At 45.6% G+C, this 16,595-nt stretch overlaps 1 protein-coding gene across 1 annotated transcript in view; it reads right to left on the minus strand.

Annotated features, from left to right (window-relative positions):
• Positions 1 to 16,595, minus strand: part of LOC112240517 (thyrotropin-releasing hormone-degrading ectoenzyme-like) — a gene marked incomplete at its 5' end in the record, with an annotated part of 150,819 nt that overhangs the window by 6,292 nt on the left and 127,932 nt on the right. Inside the window, 3 exons of the mRNA XM_042316217.1 lie at positions 6,603 to 6,770; positions 15,296 to 15,403; positions 15,873 to 15,970. Of these exons, the coding sequence (XP_042172151.1) occupies positions 6,603 to 6,770; positions 15,296 to 15,403; positions 15,873 to 15,970 (374 nt within the window). The remainder of the gene's footprint in view (positions 1 to 6,602; positions 6,771 to 15,295; positions 15,404 to 15,872; positions 15,971 to 16,595) is intronic.

Below are 16,595 nucleotides of genomic sequence, written 5' to 3' on the forward strand. Positions count from 1 at the left end.
CTGTCATGCTTACTGCAATCTCCTCTCTGGTGTCTATACAGCTGGCCCCTGTCATGCTTACTGCAATCTCCTCTCTGGTGCTTACTATACAGCTGGCCCCTGTCATGCTTACTGCATCTCCTCTCTGGTGTCTATACAGCTGGCCCCTGTCATGCTTACTGCAATCTCTCTCTGGTGTCTACTCTGGCCCCTGTCATCTACTGCAACAGCTGGCCTATACAGCTGTCATGCTTACTGCAATCTCCTCTCTGGTGTCTATACAGCTGGCCCCTGTCATGCTTACTGCAATCTCCTCTCTGGTGTCTATACAGCTGGCCCCTGTCATGCTTACTGCAATCTCCTCTCTGGTGTCTATACAGCTGGCCCCTGTCATGCTTACTGCAATCTCCTCTCTGGTGTCTATACAGCTGGCCCCCGGCCTCTATAGGGGACACTCGAGGGTTGTACTGTGAGTAAGAGGGCCTTGTTCAGTGTGCTCCGACAAAACCTGGGTCCCAATATGATGTGTCCAGACTAGCATACCCCTTCGAATGCCCCAATACATTGATGCTGAAGTTCTACGCTAGTGTAGACAGAGGACTAGATACACAAAGCAAGGGTTATGTGTGTTTCAGATTGACTCGCTTCAAATCAGGAAGTGCCTGTCCTTCCACATCTCATACTGTAACTAGCCTGGTGAGTCATCGTGGTGAGGTCTTCAATCTGGATACATTGGAAAGTCAGTATTAACCTGTATTAAAGGTCAAATCCAACAGTACAGTATTCTAGTTCCTGGTATTAACCTGTATTAAAGGTCAAATCCAACTGTACAGTATTCTAGTTCCTAGTATTAACTTAAAGGTCAAATCCTACTGTACAGTATTCTAGTTCCTGGTATTAACTTAAAGGTCAAATCCTAGTACAGTATTCTAGTTCCTGGTATTAACTTAAAGGTCAAATCCAACTGTACAGTATTCTAGTTCCTGGTATTAACCTAAAGGTCAAATCCAACTGTACAGTATTCTAGTTCCTGGTATTAACCTAAAGGTCAAATCCTACAGTACAGTATTCTAGTTCCTGGTTAACCTGTATTAAAGGTCAAATCCAACTGTACAGTCTTAAAGGTCAAACTGTACCAACTGTACAGTATTCTAGTTCCTGGTATTAACCTAAAGGTCAAATCCAACAGTACAGTATTCTAGTTCCTGGTATTAACCTAAAGGTCAAATCCTACAGTACAGTATTCTAGTTCCTGGTATTAACCTGTATTAAAGGTCAAATCCAACAGTACAGTATTCTAGTTCCTGGTATTAACCTAAAGGTCAAATCCAACTGTACAGTATTCTAGTTCCTGTTCCAGTAAAGGTCAAATCCAACAGTACAGTATTTAACCTAAAGGTCAAATCCAACAGTACAGTATTCTAGTTCCTGGTATTAACTTAAAGGTCAAATCCAACAGTACAGTATTCTAGTTCCTGGTATTAACCTGTATTAAAGGTCAAATCCAACAGTACAGTATTCTAGTTCCTGGTATTAACCTAAAGGTCAAATCCTACAGTACAGTATTCTAGTTCCTGGTATTAACCTGTATTAAAGGTCAAATCCAACAGTACAGTATTCTAGTTCCTGGTATTAACCTAAAGGTCAAATCCAACAGTACAGTATTCTAGTTCCTGGTATTAACCTAAAGGTCAAATCCAAAGGTCAAAGTTCCTGGTATTAACTACAGTACAGTATTCTAGTTCCTGGTATTAACCTAAAGGTCAAATCCTACAGTACAGTATTCTAGTTCCTGGTATTAACCTAAAGGTCAAATCCAACAGTACAGTATTCTAGTTCCTGGTATTAACCTAAAGGTCAAATCCTACAGTACAGTATTCTAGTTCCTGGTATTAACCTAAAGGTCAAATCCTACAGTACAGTATTCTAGTTCCTGGTATTAACCTAAAGGTCAAATCCTACAGTACAGTATTCTAGTTCCTGGTATTAACCTAAAGGTCAAATCCTACTGTACAGTATTCTAGTTCCTGGTATTAACCTGTATTAAAAGGTCAAAGCCTACGGTACATAGTACTATAAACATGTTCTCTCCATCAGCTCTCTGATTCTACCTGCAGGGTTACTGGGAATCCCCACTCTCTACTAAGGACTGGGGCCCGTCGTAATGTCCCACCATCCAGCTATTGAACCTCCAAGGGTTTCAGGGAGAAAGGAGGGAGGCCAAGGCCACTGGGGTATATAGTCAGTAAACACACAGCCCTACACAGACCTACTCTTCCTTCCACTACAGTGTTTCAAGGCCACTGGGGTATAGTCAGTCAACACACAGCCCTACTCTTCCTTCCACTACAGTGTTTCAAGGCCACTGGGGTATAGTCAGTCAACACACAGCCCTACTCTTCCTTCCACTACAGTGTTTCAAGGCCACTGGGGTATAGTCAGTCAACACACAGCCCTACTCTTCCTTCCACTACAGTGTTTCAAGGCCACTGGGGTATAGTCAGTCAACACACAGCCCTACTCTTCCTTCCACTACAGTGTTTCAAGGCCACTGGGGGGTCAGTCAACACACAGCCCTACTCTTCCTTCCACTACAGTGTTTCAAGGCCACTGGGGTATAGTCAGTCAACACACAGCCCTACTCTTCCTTCCACTACAGTGTTTCAAGGCCACTGGGGTATAGTCAGTCAACACACAGCCCTACTCTTCCATCCACTACAGTGTTTCAAGGCCACTGGGGTATAGTCAGTCAACACACAGCCCGACACAGACACACTCTTCCTTCCACTGCAGGGGACGGCACCCCAGCCGCGCCCTCAGAGCATGCGCAGACCAGCTGGCTGGTGTGTTTACGGAGATATTCAATCAATCCCTATCCCAGTCTGTTGTTCCCACATGCTTCAAGAGGGCCACCATTGTTCCTGTTCCCAAGAAAGCTAAGGTAACTGAGCTAAATGACTACCGCCCCGTAGCACTCACTTCCGTCATCATGAAGTGCTTTGAGAGACTAGTCAAGGACCATATCACCTCCACCCTACCTGACACCCTAGACCCACTCCAATTTGCTTACCGCCCAAATAGGTCTACAGACGATGCAATCTCAACCACACTGCACACTGCCCTAACCCATCTGGACAAGAGGAATACCTATGTGAGAATGCTGTTCATCGACTACAGCTCGGCATTTAACACCGTAGTGCCCTCCAAGCTCGTCATCAAGCTCGAGACCCTGGGTCTCGACCCCGCCCTGTGCAACTAGGTACTGTACTTTCTGACGGGCCGCCCCCAGGTGGTGAGGGTAGGCAACAACATTTCCACCCCGTTGATCCTCAACACTGGGGCCCCACAAGGGTGCGTTCTGAGCCCTCTCCTGTACTCCCTGTTCACCCACGACTGCGTGGCCACGCACGCCTCCTACTCAATCATCAAGTTTCCGGACGACACAACAGTGGTAGGCTTGATTACCAACAACGACGAGACGGCCTACAGGGAGGAGGTGAGGGCCCTCGGAGTGTGGTGTCAGGAAAATAACCTCACACTCAACGTCAACAAAACTAAGGAGATGATTGTGGACTTCAGGAAACAGCAGAGGGAACACCCCCCCATCCACATCGATGGAACAGTAGTGGAGAGGGTAGTAAGTTTTAAGTTCCTCGGCATACACATCACAGACAAACTGAATTGGTCCACCCACACAGACAGCATCGTGAAGAAGGCGCAGCAGCGCCTCTTCAACCTCAGGAGGCTGAAGAAATTCGGCTTGTCACCAAAAGCACTCACAAACTTCTACAGATGCACAATCGAGAGCATCCTGTCGGGCTGTATCACCGCCTGGTACGGCAACTGCTCCGCCCACAACCGTAAGGCTCTCCAGAGGGTAGTGAGGTCTGCACAACGCATCACCGGGGGCAAACTACCTGCCCTCCAGGACACCTACACCACCCGATGTCACAGGAAGGCCATAAAGATCATCAAGGACAACAACCACCCGAGCCACTGCCTGTTCACCCCGCTATCATCCAGAAGGCGAGGTCAGTACAGGTGCATCAAAGCTGGGACCGAGAGACTGAAAAACAGCTTCTATCTCAAGGCCATCAGACTGTTAAACAGCCACCACTAACATTGAGTGGCTGCTGCCAACACATACCATCACTCATTCATATATCTTTATGTACATATTCTTTATCCCCTTACACTCGTGTCTATAAGGTAGTAGTTTAGGAATTGTTAGCTAGATTACTTGTTGGTTATTACTGCATTGTCGGAACTAGAAGCACAAGCATTTCGCTACACTCGCATTAACATCTGCTAACCATGTGTATGTGACAAATAACATTTGATTTGATTTTTTATTTTTTTTATTTGATTTGCAGTGTTTCAAGGCTACTGTGTGGGTGTAACAGTATAACTTTAAGCCGTTCCCTCGCCCATACCCGGGAGCGAACCAGGGACCCTCCGCCCACATCAACATCAGTCACCCACCAAGCATCGTTACCCATCGCTCCACAAAAGCCGCGGGGGAACAACTACTTCCTGATCTCAGAGCGAGTGACGTCACCGATCGAAACGCTATTAGCGCACACCACCGCTAACTAGCTAGCCGTTTCACATCCGTTACATGGGCTAAGGACAGGGCTGTTTCACATCCGTTACATGGGCTAAGGACAGGGCCGTTTCACATCCGTTACATGGGCTAAGGACAGGGCCATTTCACATCCGTTACATGGGCAAAGGACAGGGCCGTTTCACATCCGTTACATGGGCAAAGGACAGGGCCGTTTCACATCCGTTACATGGGCAAAGGACAGGGCCATGTCACATCTGTTACATGGGCAAAGGACAGGGCCGTTTCACATCCGTTACATGGGCAAAGGACAGGGCATCGTTTCACCTCCGTTACATGGGCAAAGGACAGGGCCGTTTCACATCCGTTACATGGGCAAAGGACAGGGCCATGTCACATCTGTTACATGGGCGAAGGACAGGGCCATGTCACATCCGTTACATGGGCAAAGGACAGGGCCGTTTCACATCCGTTACATGGGCAAAGGACAGGGCCATGTCACATCTGTTACATGGGCGAAGGACAGGGCCATGTCACATCTGTTACATGGGCGAAGGACAAGGCCATTTGAAATGAGAGATATTTCACATCAATAGAAAAGAGAAGGTCTAGGTGAGCCTCTAACGTCTCCCAGTGACTCAGCCAACGTGGTCCTATACTTGTACAGTAACTGTACGAACACACAGAGCCTTAGGAAAGGATTCACACACCGTGACGTTTCCCCACATTTTGTTTCTGTTACAGCCTGAATTTAAAACGGATTACATTTAGATTTTGTGACACTTGTCTACAAACAATTCCCCATAATGTCAAAGTGGAATTATGTTTACAAAATAATAATAAAGATATAAAACTGAAATGTCTCGAGTCAATAAAGTATTCCACCCCTTTGTTAATTAAGGCAAGCCTGAATAAGTTCAGGAGTCAAAATGTGCAAGTCAGATAATGTGTTGCATGGCCTCACTCTGTGTGCAACGATGTTGTACAACAGCCTGATTTAATGACTACCCCATATCTGTGCTCCACACATACAATTATCTGTAAGGTCCCTCAGTCGAGCAGTGAATTTCAAGCACAGACTCAACAACAAAGACCGGGGAGGTTTTCCAATGCCTCGCAAAGAAGGGCACCTATTGGTAGATGAGTAAAAAATAAAACATTGAATATCCCTTTGAGCCTGGTGAAGTTATTAACTACACTTTGGATGGTGTATCAATACACCCAGTCACTACAAAGATACAGGCGTCCTTCCTAACTTAGTTGCTGGAGAGGAAGGAAACCGCTCAGGGATTTCACCATGAGGCCAATGATGACTTTAAAACAGTTACAGTTTAATGGATGTGAGAAGAGAAAACTGAGGATGGATCAACAACATTGTAGTTACTCCACAACACTAACCTAAATCACAGAGTGAAATGAAGGAATCAGTATAGAATAAAAATATTCCAAAACATGCTTCCTGTTTGCAAGAAGACACTAAAGTAATAATGCAAAATATTTGTCAGAGAAATGGACTTTGTGTCCTGAATACAAATGGAGGTGGCTGCATCATATTATGGGTATGCTTGTCATCGGCAGGGACTAGGGAGTTTTTTAAGATAAAAATAAATGGATCAGGACCTATCATAAGGACAACAAGAGAATGCTATTCTGTTCTTCTGAAAGAGACTACATTTTTTTCATGTTTCTTTAGACCCGTCTAAAATAATGGATTTATTGTGGTGCTGCAGGCTGTATCACATGGATTTATTAGACTTTTTTAAAATGTAGATGTTCTGAAGGACTGCATCAGCTTGTAGGCTATGTGTGGAAGCCAGGAGATGCTAAATGTGGTTTACTCACCAGTTGAGCACAAAGCTGTTGTGAAATTTCATGTGATGGATCAATAAAGTTATTTAATATTGACTCACCGGGTGAGCAGAAAGTTGTTTCCATGTGAAGGAACAATAAAGTTCTGTATCCCTGTGAGGGAACAATACAGTTCTGTTTCCCTGTGAGGGAACAATAAAGTTCTGTTTCCCTGTGAGGGAACAATAAAGTTTTGTTACAAATGACTTACCGGTTGAGCAGGAAGCCATTGTCGCTGCAGGTGAGAGCCTCCAGGAGAACCTTCTTCTCTGAGATGGCTGTTGTGGAGTGGAACTTCATCCAGATAAACTCCCACACGTCCTCATCCATCAGAGACACGCCTGTACAGTACACTATGTCACGCACGTTGGGAGGGATCCTGCAGGGAAGGGTACACACACACCACACACACACACGCATGCACAGCACACACACCACACACACACACACACACGCATGCACACCACACACACCACACACACGCATACACACAAACACGCATACAAGCAGGCACACACACAAACCAATTACATTACCAATTTCATTCTCCTTTATACTACTACAATAACATTAGTATTCAGTATTTCCTGCTGTTTGTGTCAGTCGGGCTTCTTTTCAGCTCTTCCTCACTTTATCATTTTTAACCTCAAAGGATTTTTACCCTGATTAAACAAAGGTTAACAAATCAATACCAAGCGGACCAGAATCCTCAGAGAAGTCAAAGAGATGGACTATCTAACAGCGTTGTGTAAACAGAGTGTAAACAGAGTGTATATTAGCTAGGAACAGAGCCCTTAAACAGAGTGTATATTAGCTAGGAACAGAGCCCTTACAGAGTGTATATTAGCTAGGAACAGAGCCCTTAAACAGAGTGTATATTAGCTAGGAACAGAGCCCTTACAGAGTGTATATTAGCTAGGAACAGAGCCCTTAAACAGAGTGTATATTAGCTAGGAACAGAGCCCTTAAACAGAGTGTATATTAGCTAGGAACAGAGCCCTTAAACAGAGTGTATATTAGCTAGGAACAGAGCCCTTACAGAGTGTATATTAGCTAGGAACAGAGCCCTTAAACAGAGTGTATATTAGCTAGGAACAGAGCCCTTAAACAGAGTGTATATTAGCTAGGAACAGAGCCCTTAAACAGAGTGTATATTAGCTAGGAACAGAGCCCTTAAACAGAGTGTATATTAGCTAGGAACAGAGCCCTTAAACAGAGTGTATATTAGCTAGGAACAGAGCCCTTACAGAGTGTATATTAGCTAGGAACAGAGCCCTTACAGAGTGTATATTAGCTAGGAACAGAGCCCTTAAACAGAGTGTATATTAGCTAAACAGAGCCCTTAAACAGAGTGTATATTAGCTTGGAACAGAGCCCTTACAGAGTGTAAACAGAGTATATTAGCTTGGAACAGAGCCCTTAAACAGAGTGTAAACAGAGTATATTAGCTTGGAACAGAGCCCTTAAACAGAGTGTAAACAGAGTGTAAACAGAGTGTAAACAGAGTGTATATTAGCTAGGAACAGAGCCCTTAAACAGAGTGTAAACAGAGTGTAAACAGAGTGTAAACAGAGTGTATATTAGCTAGGAACAGAGCCCTTACAGAGTGTATATTAGCTAGGAACAGAGCCCTTACAGAGTGTAAACAGAGTATATTAGCTTGGAACAGAGCCCTTAAACAGAGTGTAAACAGAGTGTATATTAGCTTGGAACAGAGCCCTTAAACAGAGTGTAAACAGAGTGTAAACAGAGTGTAAACAGAGTGTATATTAGCTAGGAACAGAGCCCTTACAGAGTGTATATTAGCTAGGAACAGAGCCCTTACAGAGTGTAAACAGAGTATATTAGCTTGGAACAGAGCCCTTAAACAGAGTGTAAACAGAGTGTAAACAGAGTGTATATTAGCTAGGAACAGAGCCCTTACAGAGTGTATATTAGCTAGGAACAGAGCCCTTGTTTGTGGAGTTCACATCTCAGCGAGGCACAATAATGTTGTCGACATTATACTACTGTACTTATATAGAAATGGACTGTTTTGCGTCAATGGCGATGCTAATGTTAAAATGTCCTGGGGGTTGTTGTGAGTTGAGCCAGACACAATTACATTTGTTTTCAACTGACAAAAAAGAGTTTTAGATGCTCCATTGATGAAAACGGCACCGGCATGTCAGACCAACGTGTTTTTGTCTCAGCTCAAAGTACCCAGAAATAATACGACTGTATTTTGTGTGACGTCGTAAAAATCAACCAACACGCTTTAATAACCAATCAGGTTGTCTGAATCCTGTCCCTGATTGTGTCCATCTATTAACATGTTAAAACCTCATGGGTGACTGCGTGTGTTGTCAATATGTTAAGAGGTTGTTTGTTGAAACGTTGCGTCCACAGGTTCATGATGTTGTAGTTGCGTCCACAGGTCCATGATGTTGTAGTTGCGTCCACAGGTCCATGATGTTGTAGTTGCGTCCACAGGTCCATGATGTTGTAGTTGCGTCCACAGGTCCGCTCCATAATGTTGTAGTTGCGTCCACAGGTCCATGATGTTGTAGTTGCGTCCACAGGTCCGCTCCGTGATGTTGTAGTTGTCCACAGGTCCATGATGTTGTAGTTGCGTCCACAGGTTCATGATGTTGTAGTTGCGTCCACAGGTCCATGATGTTGTAGTTGCGTCCACAGGTCCATGATGTTGTAGTTGCGTCCACAGGTCTGCTCCCCGTGATGTTGTAGTTGCGTCCACAGGTTCCGCTCCCTGTGATGTTGTAGTTGCGTCCACAGGTTCCGCTCCCTGTGATGTTGTAGTTGCGTCCACAGGGTCCGCTCCCTGTGATGTTGTAGTTGCATCCACAGGTCCATGATGTTGTAGTTGCATCCACAGGTCTGCTCCCCATGATGTTGTAGTTGCGTCCACAGGTTCCGCTCCCTATGATGTTGTAGTTGCGTCCACAGGTCCATGATGTTGTAGTGAAAACCCAAAGTCATACTGAGCAGACATGTCCTGCACCACCGATAACTTAACGGTCCTTAAGTATCTTGTCCATCCTGAAATCCCAGCCTAAGACGGGGTTCCTATTATAATGACTGGCCTGGGGATTGAACCGGGGAAAGTCTAGCTGTTTCTCAGGCTGTAGTAAAAAAAAACTGAAAATCCATAATGATGTGTCATGGGATGCTGGGCTTTTCATGCACTATATTTCTACAATAGATTGAGAGCATGACATTTTTTGGCTCTCGAGAGGAATCAAGGCTTTGGAGAAAGTTTACTATAGCAAGACCTTACTGAGCAAAACACTTCTGCTGACTGGGTCCATGGCACACAGGGGGTTTGGGAGAGCCTCGGGAATCTACACTCTAGCATAGTTTCCCCAACGCAATCTTGTGGAAAAATGCAGCTTGTGGAAAAAGCCACCCCCCCCCAAAAAAAATCCTGAATATACCTGGTGTGTGGTCAAAGTGTGATAGAGACAGAGACATAATGACTAAAGACACAATATTACTGCTCTCTCTCTCTCCATGCAGTCTCTCACAACGATGACGGAAATAATTAACTTTCTAGGCCACGATGTTCCCTAATATTCACATTCAGTCTTTCATTCAGACTCTACAAATGATGGATGATGTAGTGATGGTAAAACAGAGACAGAGAGAGCAGACCGCCAGATCAACAGCTCTACTGGCAGCTCTCCCTGGTACAAGAGCTACTGTAGGTTAAATCACTGCAGGTTACACTTTAGGAAACCAAGTGTCGGTGTTTTCACAGTGAAAGGTGACTCTCTCTCTTTCTTTCTCTCTCTCTCTCTGTATCTCTCTCTCTCTTAATATATATATGCATATCTCTCGCTCTCTCTCTCTATATATATAATATATATATATATATATATATATGCATCTCTCTCTCTCTCTCTCTATATATATATATATATGCATATCTCTCTCTCTCTCTCTATATATATATAATATATATATATATATGCATCTCTCTCTCTCTCTCTCTCCCTCCTCTTTATAGAAGGAGATAGTGTGAGGAGGATACAGGAAGATGTGGACCACACCAGGTATGAGCGTTCCACATTAACGCTGCTGAGCTCAGCCGTCACACATTACTACCTTGATCATAAAGCCATGTGGCGAGGGCAGTGGGGTTTTATGAAGAGCATATGCTTTAAGATGGGGAGTTTTTGACTTGGCTTGCATCCCAAATGGCACCCTATTCCCCTATGGGCTCTGGTCAAAAGTAGTGCACTATAAAGGGAATAGGGTGCCAGCCCTGGTCAAAAGTAGTGCACTATACAGGGAATAGGGTGCCAGCCCTGGTCAAAAGTAGTGCACTATGAAGGGAATAGGGTGCCAGTCCTGGTCAAAAGTAGTGCACTATACAGGGAATAGGGTGCCAGCCCTGGTCTAAAGTAGTGCACTATAAAGGGAATAAGGTGCCAGCCCTGGTCTAAAGTAGTGCACTATAAAGGGAATAGGGTGCCAGTCCTGGTCTAAAGTAGTGCACTATGTAGGGAATAGGGTGCCATTTGGGAGCATGGAGTGTTTTAAGTACAGTATCAGAGGCTCCGGGGCCTATAGACAGATAAAACCAGTCTCTTTCCAACCGTTCACCGCTGTGTCTTGGGGCTCCCCGAGGGGCGCAGCGGTCTAAGGCATCTCAGTGCTGAGAGGCGTCATTACAGACCCTGGTTCGATTCCAGGCTGTACCACAACCGGCCCGTGATTGGGAGTCCCATAGGACAGCGCACAATTGGTCCAGCGTCGTCCGGGTTAGGGTTTGACCGGGGTAAGACGTCATTGTAAAATAAGAATTTGTTCTTAATTAACAGACTTAAATAAAATAAATAAATAATGTTAGAATTCAACACAGGCCAATTCTCACATCGGCAGATTTTCAGCCTAGTCAGCTCAGAGATTCAAACCAGCAACCTTTCGGTTACTGGCCCAACGCTCTTAAGCACAAGGCTATCTGCCGTCCATGGTCCATCTCACCAAAGAACAGAATAGATTGTGTTTTCAACTCACTCACATGCGTACAGTGTACATATACAGTGTGTGGTGCAGTACTGCTGACATCAATGGACAGACTCAGATACAGTATCTTCACTATGTCCTATCTTAGTTTATTCTGTATTATTCTGAAGGAAACCGCAGAGAACCAATCAGATCCAGGATCATTAGACAGTGTTCCTGAAGGAATACACAGAGAGCCAATCAGATCCTGGATCATTAGACAGTGTTCCTGAAGGAATACGCAGAGAGCCAATCAGACCCTGGATCATTAGACAGTGTTCCTGAAGGAATACGAAGAGAACCAATCAGACCCAGGATCATTAGACAGTGTTCCTGAAGGAATACGCAGAGAACCAATCAGACCCTGGATCATTAGACAGTGTTCCTGAAGGAATACGCAGAGAACCAATCAGACCCTGGATCATTAGACAGTGTTCCTGAAGGAATACGCAGAGAACCAATCAGACCCAGGATCATTAGACAGTGTTCCTGAAGGAATACACAGAGAACCAATCAGACCTTGTAGGGCAGAATGAGGGATGTTCGTATCATAGCGGAGATGAAGAGAGTGTTGTTATCAACACGTCCGTGTAGAGGTGGGGGGCCATTGTTGTGGATGTTGTTGTTTGTGTTGCCGAGAGCAACAGGTGGAGGGATTAGACAAGGGATAGATTCTGTTTCAATGGACACTTGGCGTTTGAAACATCAATATTGGCAAGGTTGTCCAACGTGCCGTATTGATCAGAACACAAATCTATGTCAGGCCCACTGGGATTCAACAATGGGACATTCTTCTCTGTAAAAAGGAGCTATAAAACGGAGTGTGACTATAAGCTTCTTTCAGATGAAGAGAGGAGAGCTGCTTGGTGACATCTGAAGAGGAGAGAGGAGAGCTGCTTGGTGATATCTGAAGAGGAGAGAGGAGAGCTGCTTGGTGATATCTGAAGAGGAGAGAGGAGAGCTGCTTGGTGATATCTGAAGAGGAGAGAGGAGACCTGCTTGGTGATATCTGAAGAGGAGAGAGGAGAGCTGCTTGGTGACATCTGAAGAGGAGAGAGGAGAGCTGCTTGGTGATATCTGAAGAGGAGAGAGGAGACCTGCTTGGTGATATCTGAAGAGGAGAGAGGAGAGCTGCTTGGTGACATCTGAAGGGGAGAGAGGAGAGCTGCTTGGTGACATCTGAAGAGGAGAGAGGAGAGCTGCTTGGTGATAGGAAGAGAGAGGAGAGCTGCTTGGTGATATCTGAAGAGGAGAGAGGAGACCTGCTTGGTGATATCTGAAGAGGAGAGAGGAGAGCTGCTTGGTGATATCTGAAGAGGAGAGAGGATCTGAAGAGGAGAGGAGCTGCTTGGTGATATCTGAAGAGGAGAGAGGAGAGCTGCTTGGTGATATCTGAAGAGGAGAGAGGAGAGCTGCTTGGTGATATCTGAAGAGAGAGAGAGAGAGACCTGCTTGGTGATATCTGAAGAGGAGAGAGGAGAGCTGCTTGGTGATATCTGAAGAGGAGAGAGGAGACCTGCTTGGTGATATCTGAAGAGGAGAGAGGAGAGCTGCTTGGTGATATCTGAAGAGGAGAGAGGAGAGCTGCTTGGTGATATCTGAAGAGGAGAGAGGAGACCTGCTTGGTGATATCTGAAGGGGAGAGAGGAGAGCTGCTTGGTGACATCTGAAGAGGAGAGAGGAGACCTGCTTGGTGATATCTGAAGGGGAGAGAGGAGAGCTGCTTGGTGATATGTGAAGAGGAGAGCTGCTTGGTGATATCTGAAGAGGAAGGAGATCTGCTTGGTGATATCTGAAGAGGAGAGTCCAACTGCTTGGTCCATCTCTGAAGGAGAGAGGAGAGCTGCTTGGTGATATCTGAGAGATCTGAAAGTGGAGAGCTGCTTGGTGATATGTGAAGAGGAGAGAGGAGAGCTGCTCTGTCTCTGACCATCTGAAAGAGGAGGAGAGCTGCTAAACAGTGGTGACATCTGTGGGCCCAGAGAGACCCGCTCTCTGTCTCTACAGACCAATCTGAAAGAGGACCCTAGCTGCTTGGTGACATCTGAAGGGCCCAGAGAGGAGAGCTGCTTGGTGACATCTGAAAGAGGAGGAGAGCTGCTTACAGTGATATCTGAAGGGGAGAGAGGAGAGCCTGCTTGGTGATATCTGAAGAGGAGAGAAAGAGGCTTGGTGATATCTGAAAGGAGAGAGGAGCATGCTTGGTGATATCTGAAGAGGAGACCCGCTCTCTGCTCTGGTGACCAATCTGAAAAGAGGAGAGCTCCCTAAACAGTGGTCCATCTGAAGGGGAGCACGACAGCTGCTTCTGTGACCATCTGAAAAGAGGACCCTGCTTAAACAGTGACATCTGAAGGGGAGAGAGGAGCTCTGCTTGTGACATCTGAAGGACCAATCTGAAAGAGGAGAGCTGCTCCCTAAACAGTGATATCTGAAGAGGAGAGAGGAGAGCTGCTTGGTGACCATCTGAAAAGAGGAGGAGAGCTGCTTGGTGATCCATCTGTGGGAGAGGAGACTGCTTGGTGATATCTGAAGAGGAAAGAGGAGAGCTGCTAAACAGTGGTGACATCTGAAGGGGAGAGAGGAGAGCTGCTTGGTGATATCTAAGACCAATCTGAAAGAGGAGAGCTGCTAAACAGTGATATCTGTGGGAGAGAGGAGAGCTGCTTGGTGACATCTGAAGGGGAGGAGGAGAGCTGCTTACAGTGATATCTGAAGAGGGAGAGGAGAGCTGCTCTGTCTCTACAGACCAGGGGAGAGAGGAGAGCTGCTTGGTGACATCTGAAGGGCCCAGCAGGAGAGCTGCTTGGTGATATCTGAAAGAGAGAGCTGCTTGGTAAACAGTGGAGTGGGACGACACCTGCTCTTCTGTCTCTACGGACCAATCTGAAAGAGGACCCTACTCCCTAAACATGTGGTCCACTGTGGGCCCAACACGACACCCGCTCTCTGTCTCTACAGACCAATCTGAAAGAGGACCCTACTCCCTAAACAGTGGTCCACTGTGGGCCCAACACGACACCCGCTCTCTGTCTCTACAGACCAATCTGAAAGAGGACCCTACTCCCTAAACAGTGGTCCACTGTGGGCCCAACACGACGCCCGCTCTCTGTCTCTACAGACCAATCTGAAAGAGGACCCTACTCCCTAAACAGTGGTCCACTGTGGGCCCAGCACGACACCCGCTCTCTGTCTCTACAGACCAATCTGAAAGAGGACCCTACTCCCTAAACAGTGGTGCACTGATTTAAATAAGGATCTCACCTTTTTTTCAAATTTTTGCCTAAAATGACTTCCCCAAATCTAACTGCCTGTAGCTCAGGACCTGAAACAAGGATATGCATTTCTTGGTACAATTTGAAAGGAAACACTTTGAAGTTTGTGGAAATGTGAAATTAATATAGGAGAATATAACACATTAGATCTGGTAAAATATATATTTTTTAAAGTACCATAATCTTTGAAATGCACGATAAATGCCATAATGTATTATTCCAGCCCAGGTGCAGTGTATGTGCAAAGTTTTAGACTGATCCAATGAACCATTGTATTTCTGCTCAAAATGTTGTATCAAGACTGCACAAATGGGCCTAATTGGTTTTATTAATACATTTTCATAATTGTTCCATAATTGTGTACTCTCCTCAAACAATAGCATGATAATAGCATGATATTCTTTCACTGTAATAGCTACTGTAAATTGGACAGTGCAGTTAGATTTACAAGAATTTAAGCTTTCCGCCCATATCAGATATGTCTATGTCCTGGGATTTGCTTTCTTCTTTTTTTGTTGTTACTTACAACCTCATGCTAATCACATTAGCCTACGTTAGCTCAACTGTTCCATGTGTGTGTGGGGGGGGCACTGGGTGTTATTTAGGATGCTGTCTACTGTACCTGTTCTTGTTGCTGGAGATCCAATCAGAGATGAGCGACACGGCTTGGCGGTGACAGTGCTTGTTCCCGAAACTACATGCCAGCATGATCACCTCTCTCTGCAGCTCTCTGTCCATGAGACAGAGGGAGAGAGGGAGGGAGTGTGAGGAGAGAGAGAGGGGGAGAGAGAAGCGAGGGAGAGAGGTGGAAGAGGGTCAGGTGGTGAGAGGTACAGGAACAAAAGAGTGGGAGGTAGGGAGGGAATGAGAGAGGAGAGAGAGAGAGAGAGGGGGGAGAGAGAGAGAGGGAGAGAGAGAGAGAGAGAGAGAGGGGGAGAGAGAGGGAGAGAGAGAGGGAGAGAGAGAGGGAGGGGAAAAGAATAGGGAAGGAGAGAGAAGCAGATAGAGAGAGAGAAGGGAAGGATGGATAGAAGGAGGGAGAGAGAGAGAGAAGGGAAGGAGGGACAGAAGGAGGGAGAGAGAGAGAAGAGAAGGAGGGACAGAAGGAGACACTACAGTTAAATGATCTGCTTGTGGGTCAAGACAACATCCCAACCCAGCCACTTGTTGTGTGAGAGGTGACTGTATGCATCACATACTCAGTCTGGTAGGAGGCCTGTATGATGGAGCCTTCTGTCAGAGCCAAGGGCCAGCCCATCTTGTGGTACTTTGAGGCCACTTGCTTCAGCACGAAGTCCTGTTGGGGAGGAAGTAGAAAGCAACAAGCCAACAGTAGACAGATGTTGTTAGTCAGACCTGAAAATAAACAGGTCAGTAGTTGGCAAATGACACACAAATATTTAGAACTATTTTAAGTGATGGAAAAAGAAAAGAAAATCACAGAAAATCAACAGCAGGAAGAAGGGGCCCGATCCTGGTGGCCGAAGCTGTGTGATTCTCAGAGGTTTGGATATTTCAACATAAATCAAATCAAATCAAATGTATTTATATAGCCCTTCGTACATCAGCTGATATCTCAAAGTGCTGTACAGAAACCCAGCCTAAAACCCCCAAACAGCAAGCAATGCAGGTGTAAAAAGGCTGACTCTTATCAAGGACAACTGCCTTCGAGGTAAGAATTGACTTAATCTACCTTAGAATGTAACAGGAAGAGGATAGAACGACCGCCAGATGGCTAGGACAGGAGGGTTATGGATGTGTCCCAGATGGCTAGGACAGGAGGGTTATGGATGTATCCCAGATGGCTAGGACAGGAGGGTTATGGATGTATCCCAGATGGCTAGGAGGGTTATGGATGTGTCCCAGATGGCTAGGACAGGAGGGATGTGTCCCAGATGGCTAGGACAGGAGGGTTATGGATG

This window comes from Oncorhynchus tshawytscha, unplaced genomic scaffold (assembly GCF_018296145.1).
Source record: "Oncorhynchus tshawytscha isolate Ot180627B unplaced genomic scaffold, Otsh_v2.0 Un_contig_1191_pilon_pilon, whole genome shotgun sequence".
Lineage (NCBI taxonomy): Eukaryota > Metazoa > Chordata > Actinopteri > Salmoniformes > Salmonidae > Oncorhynchus > Oncorhynchus tshawytscha.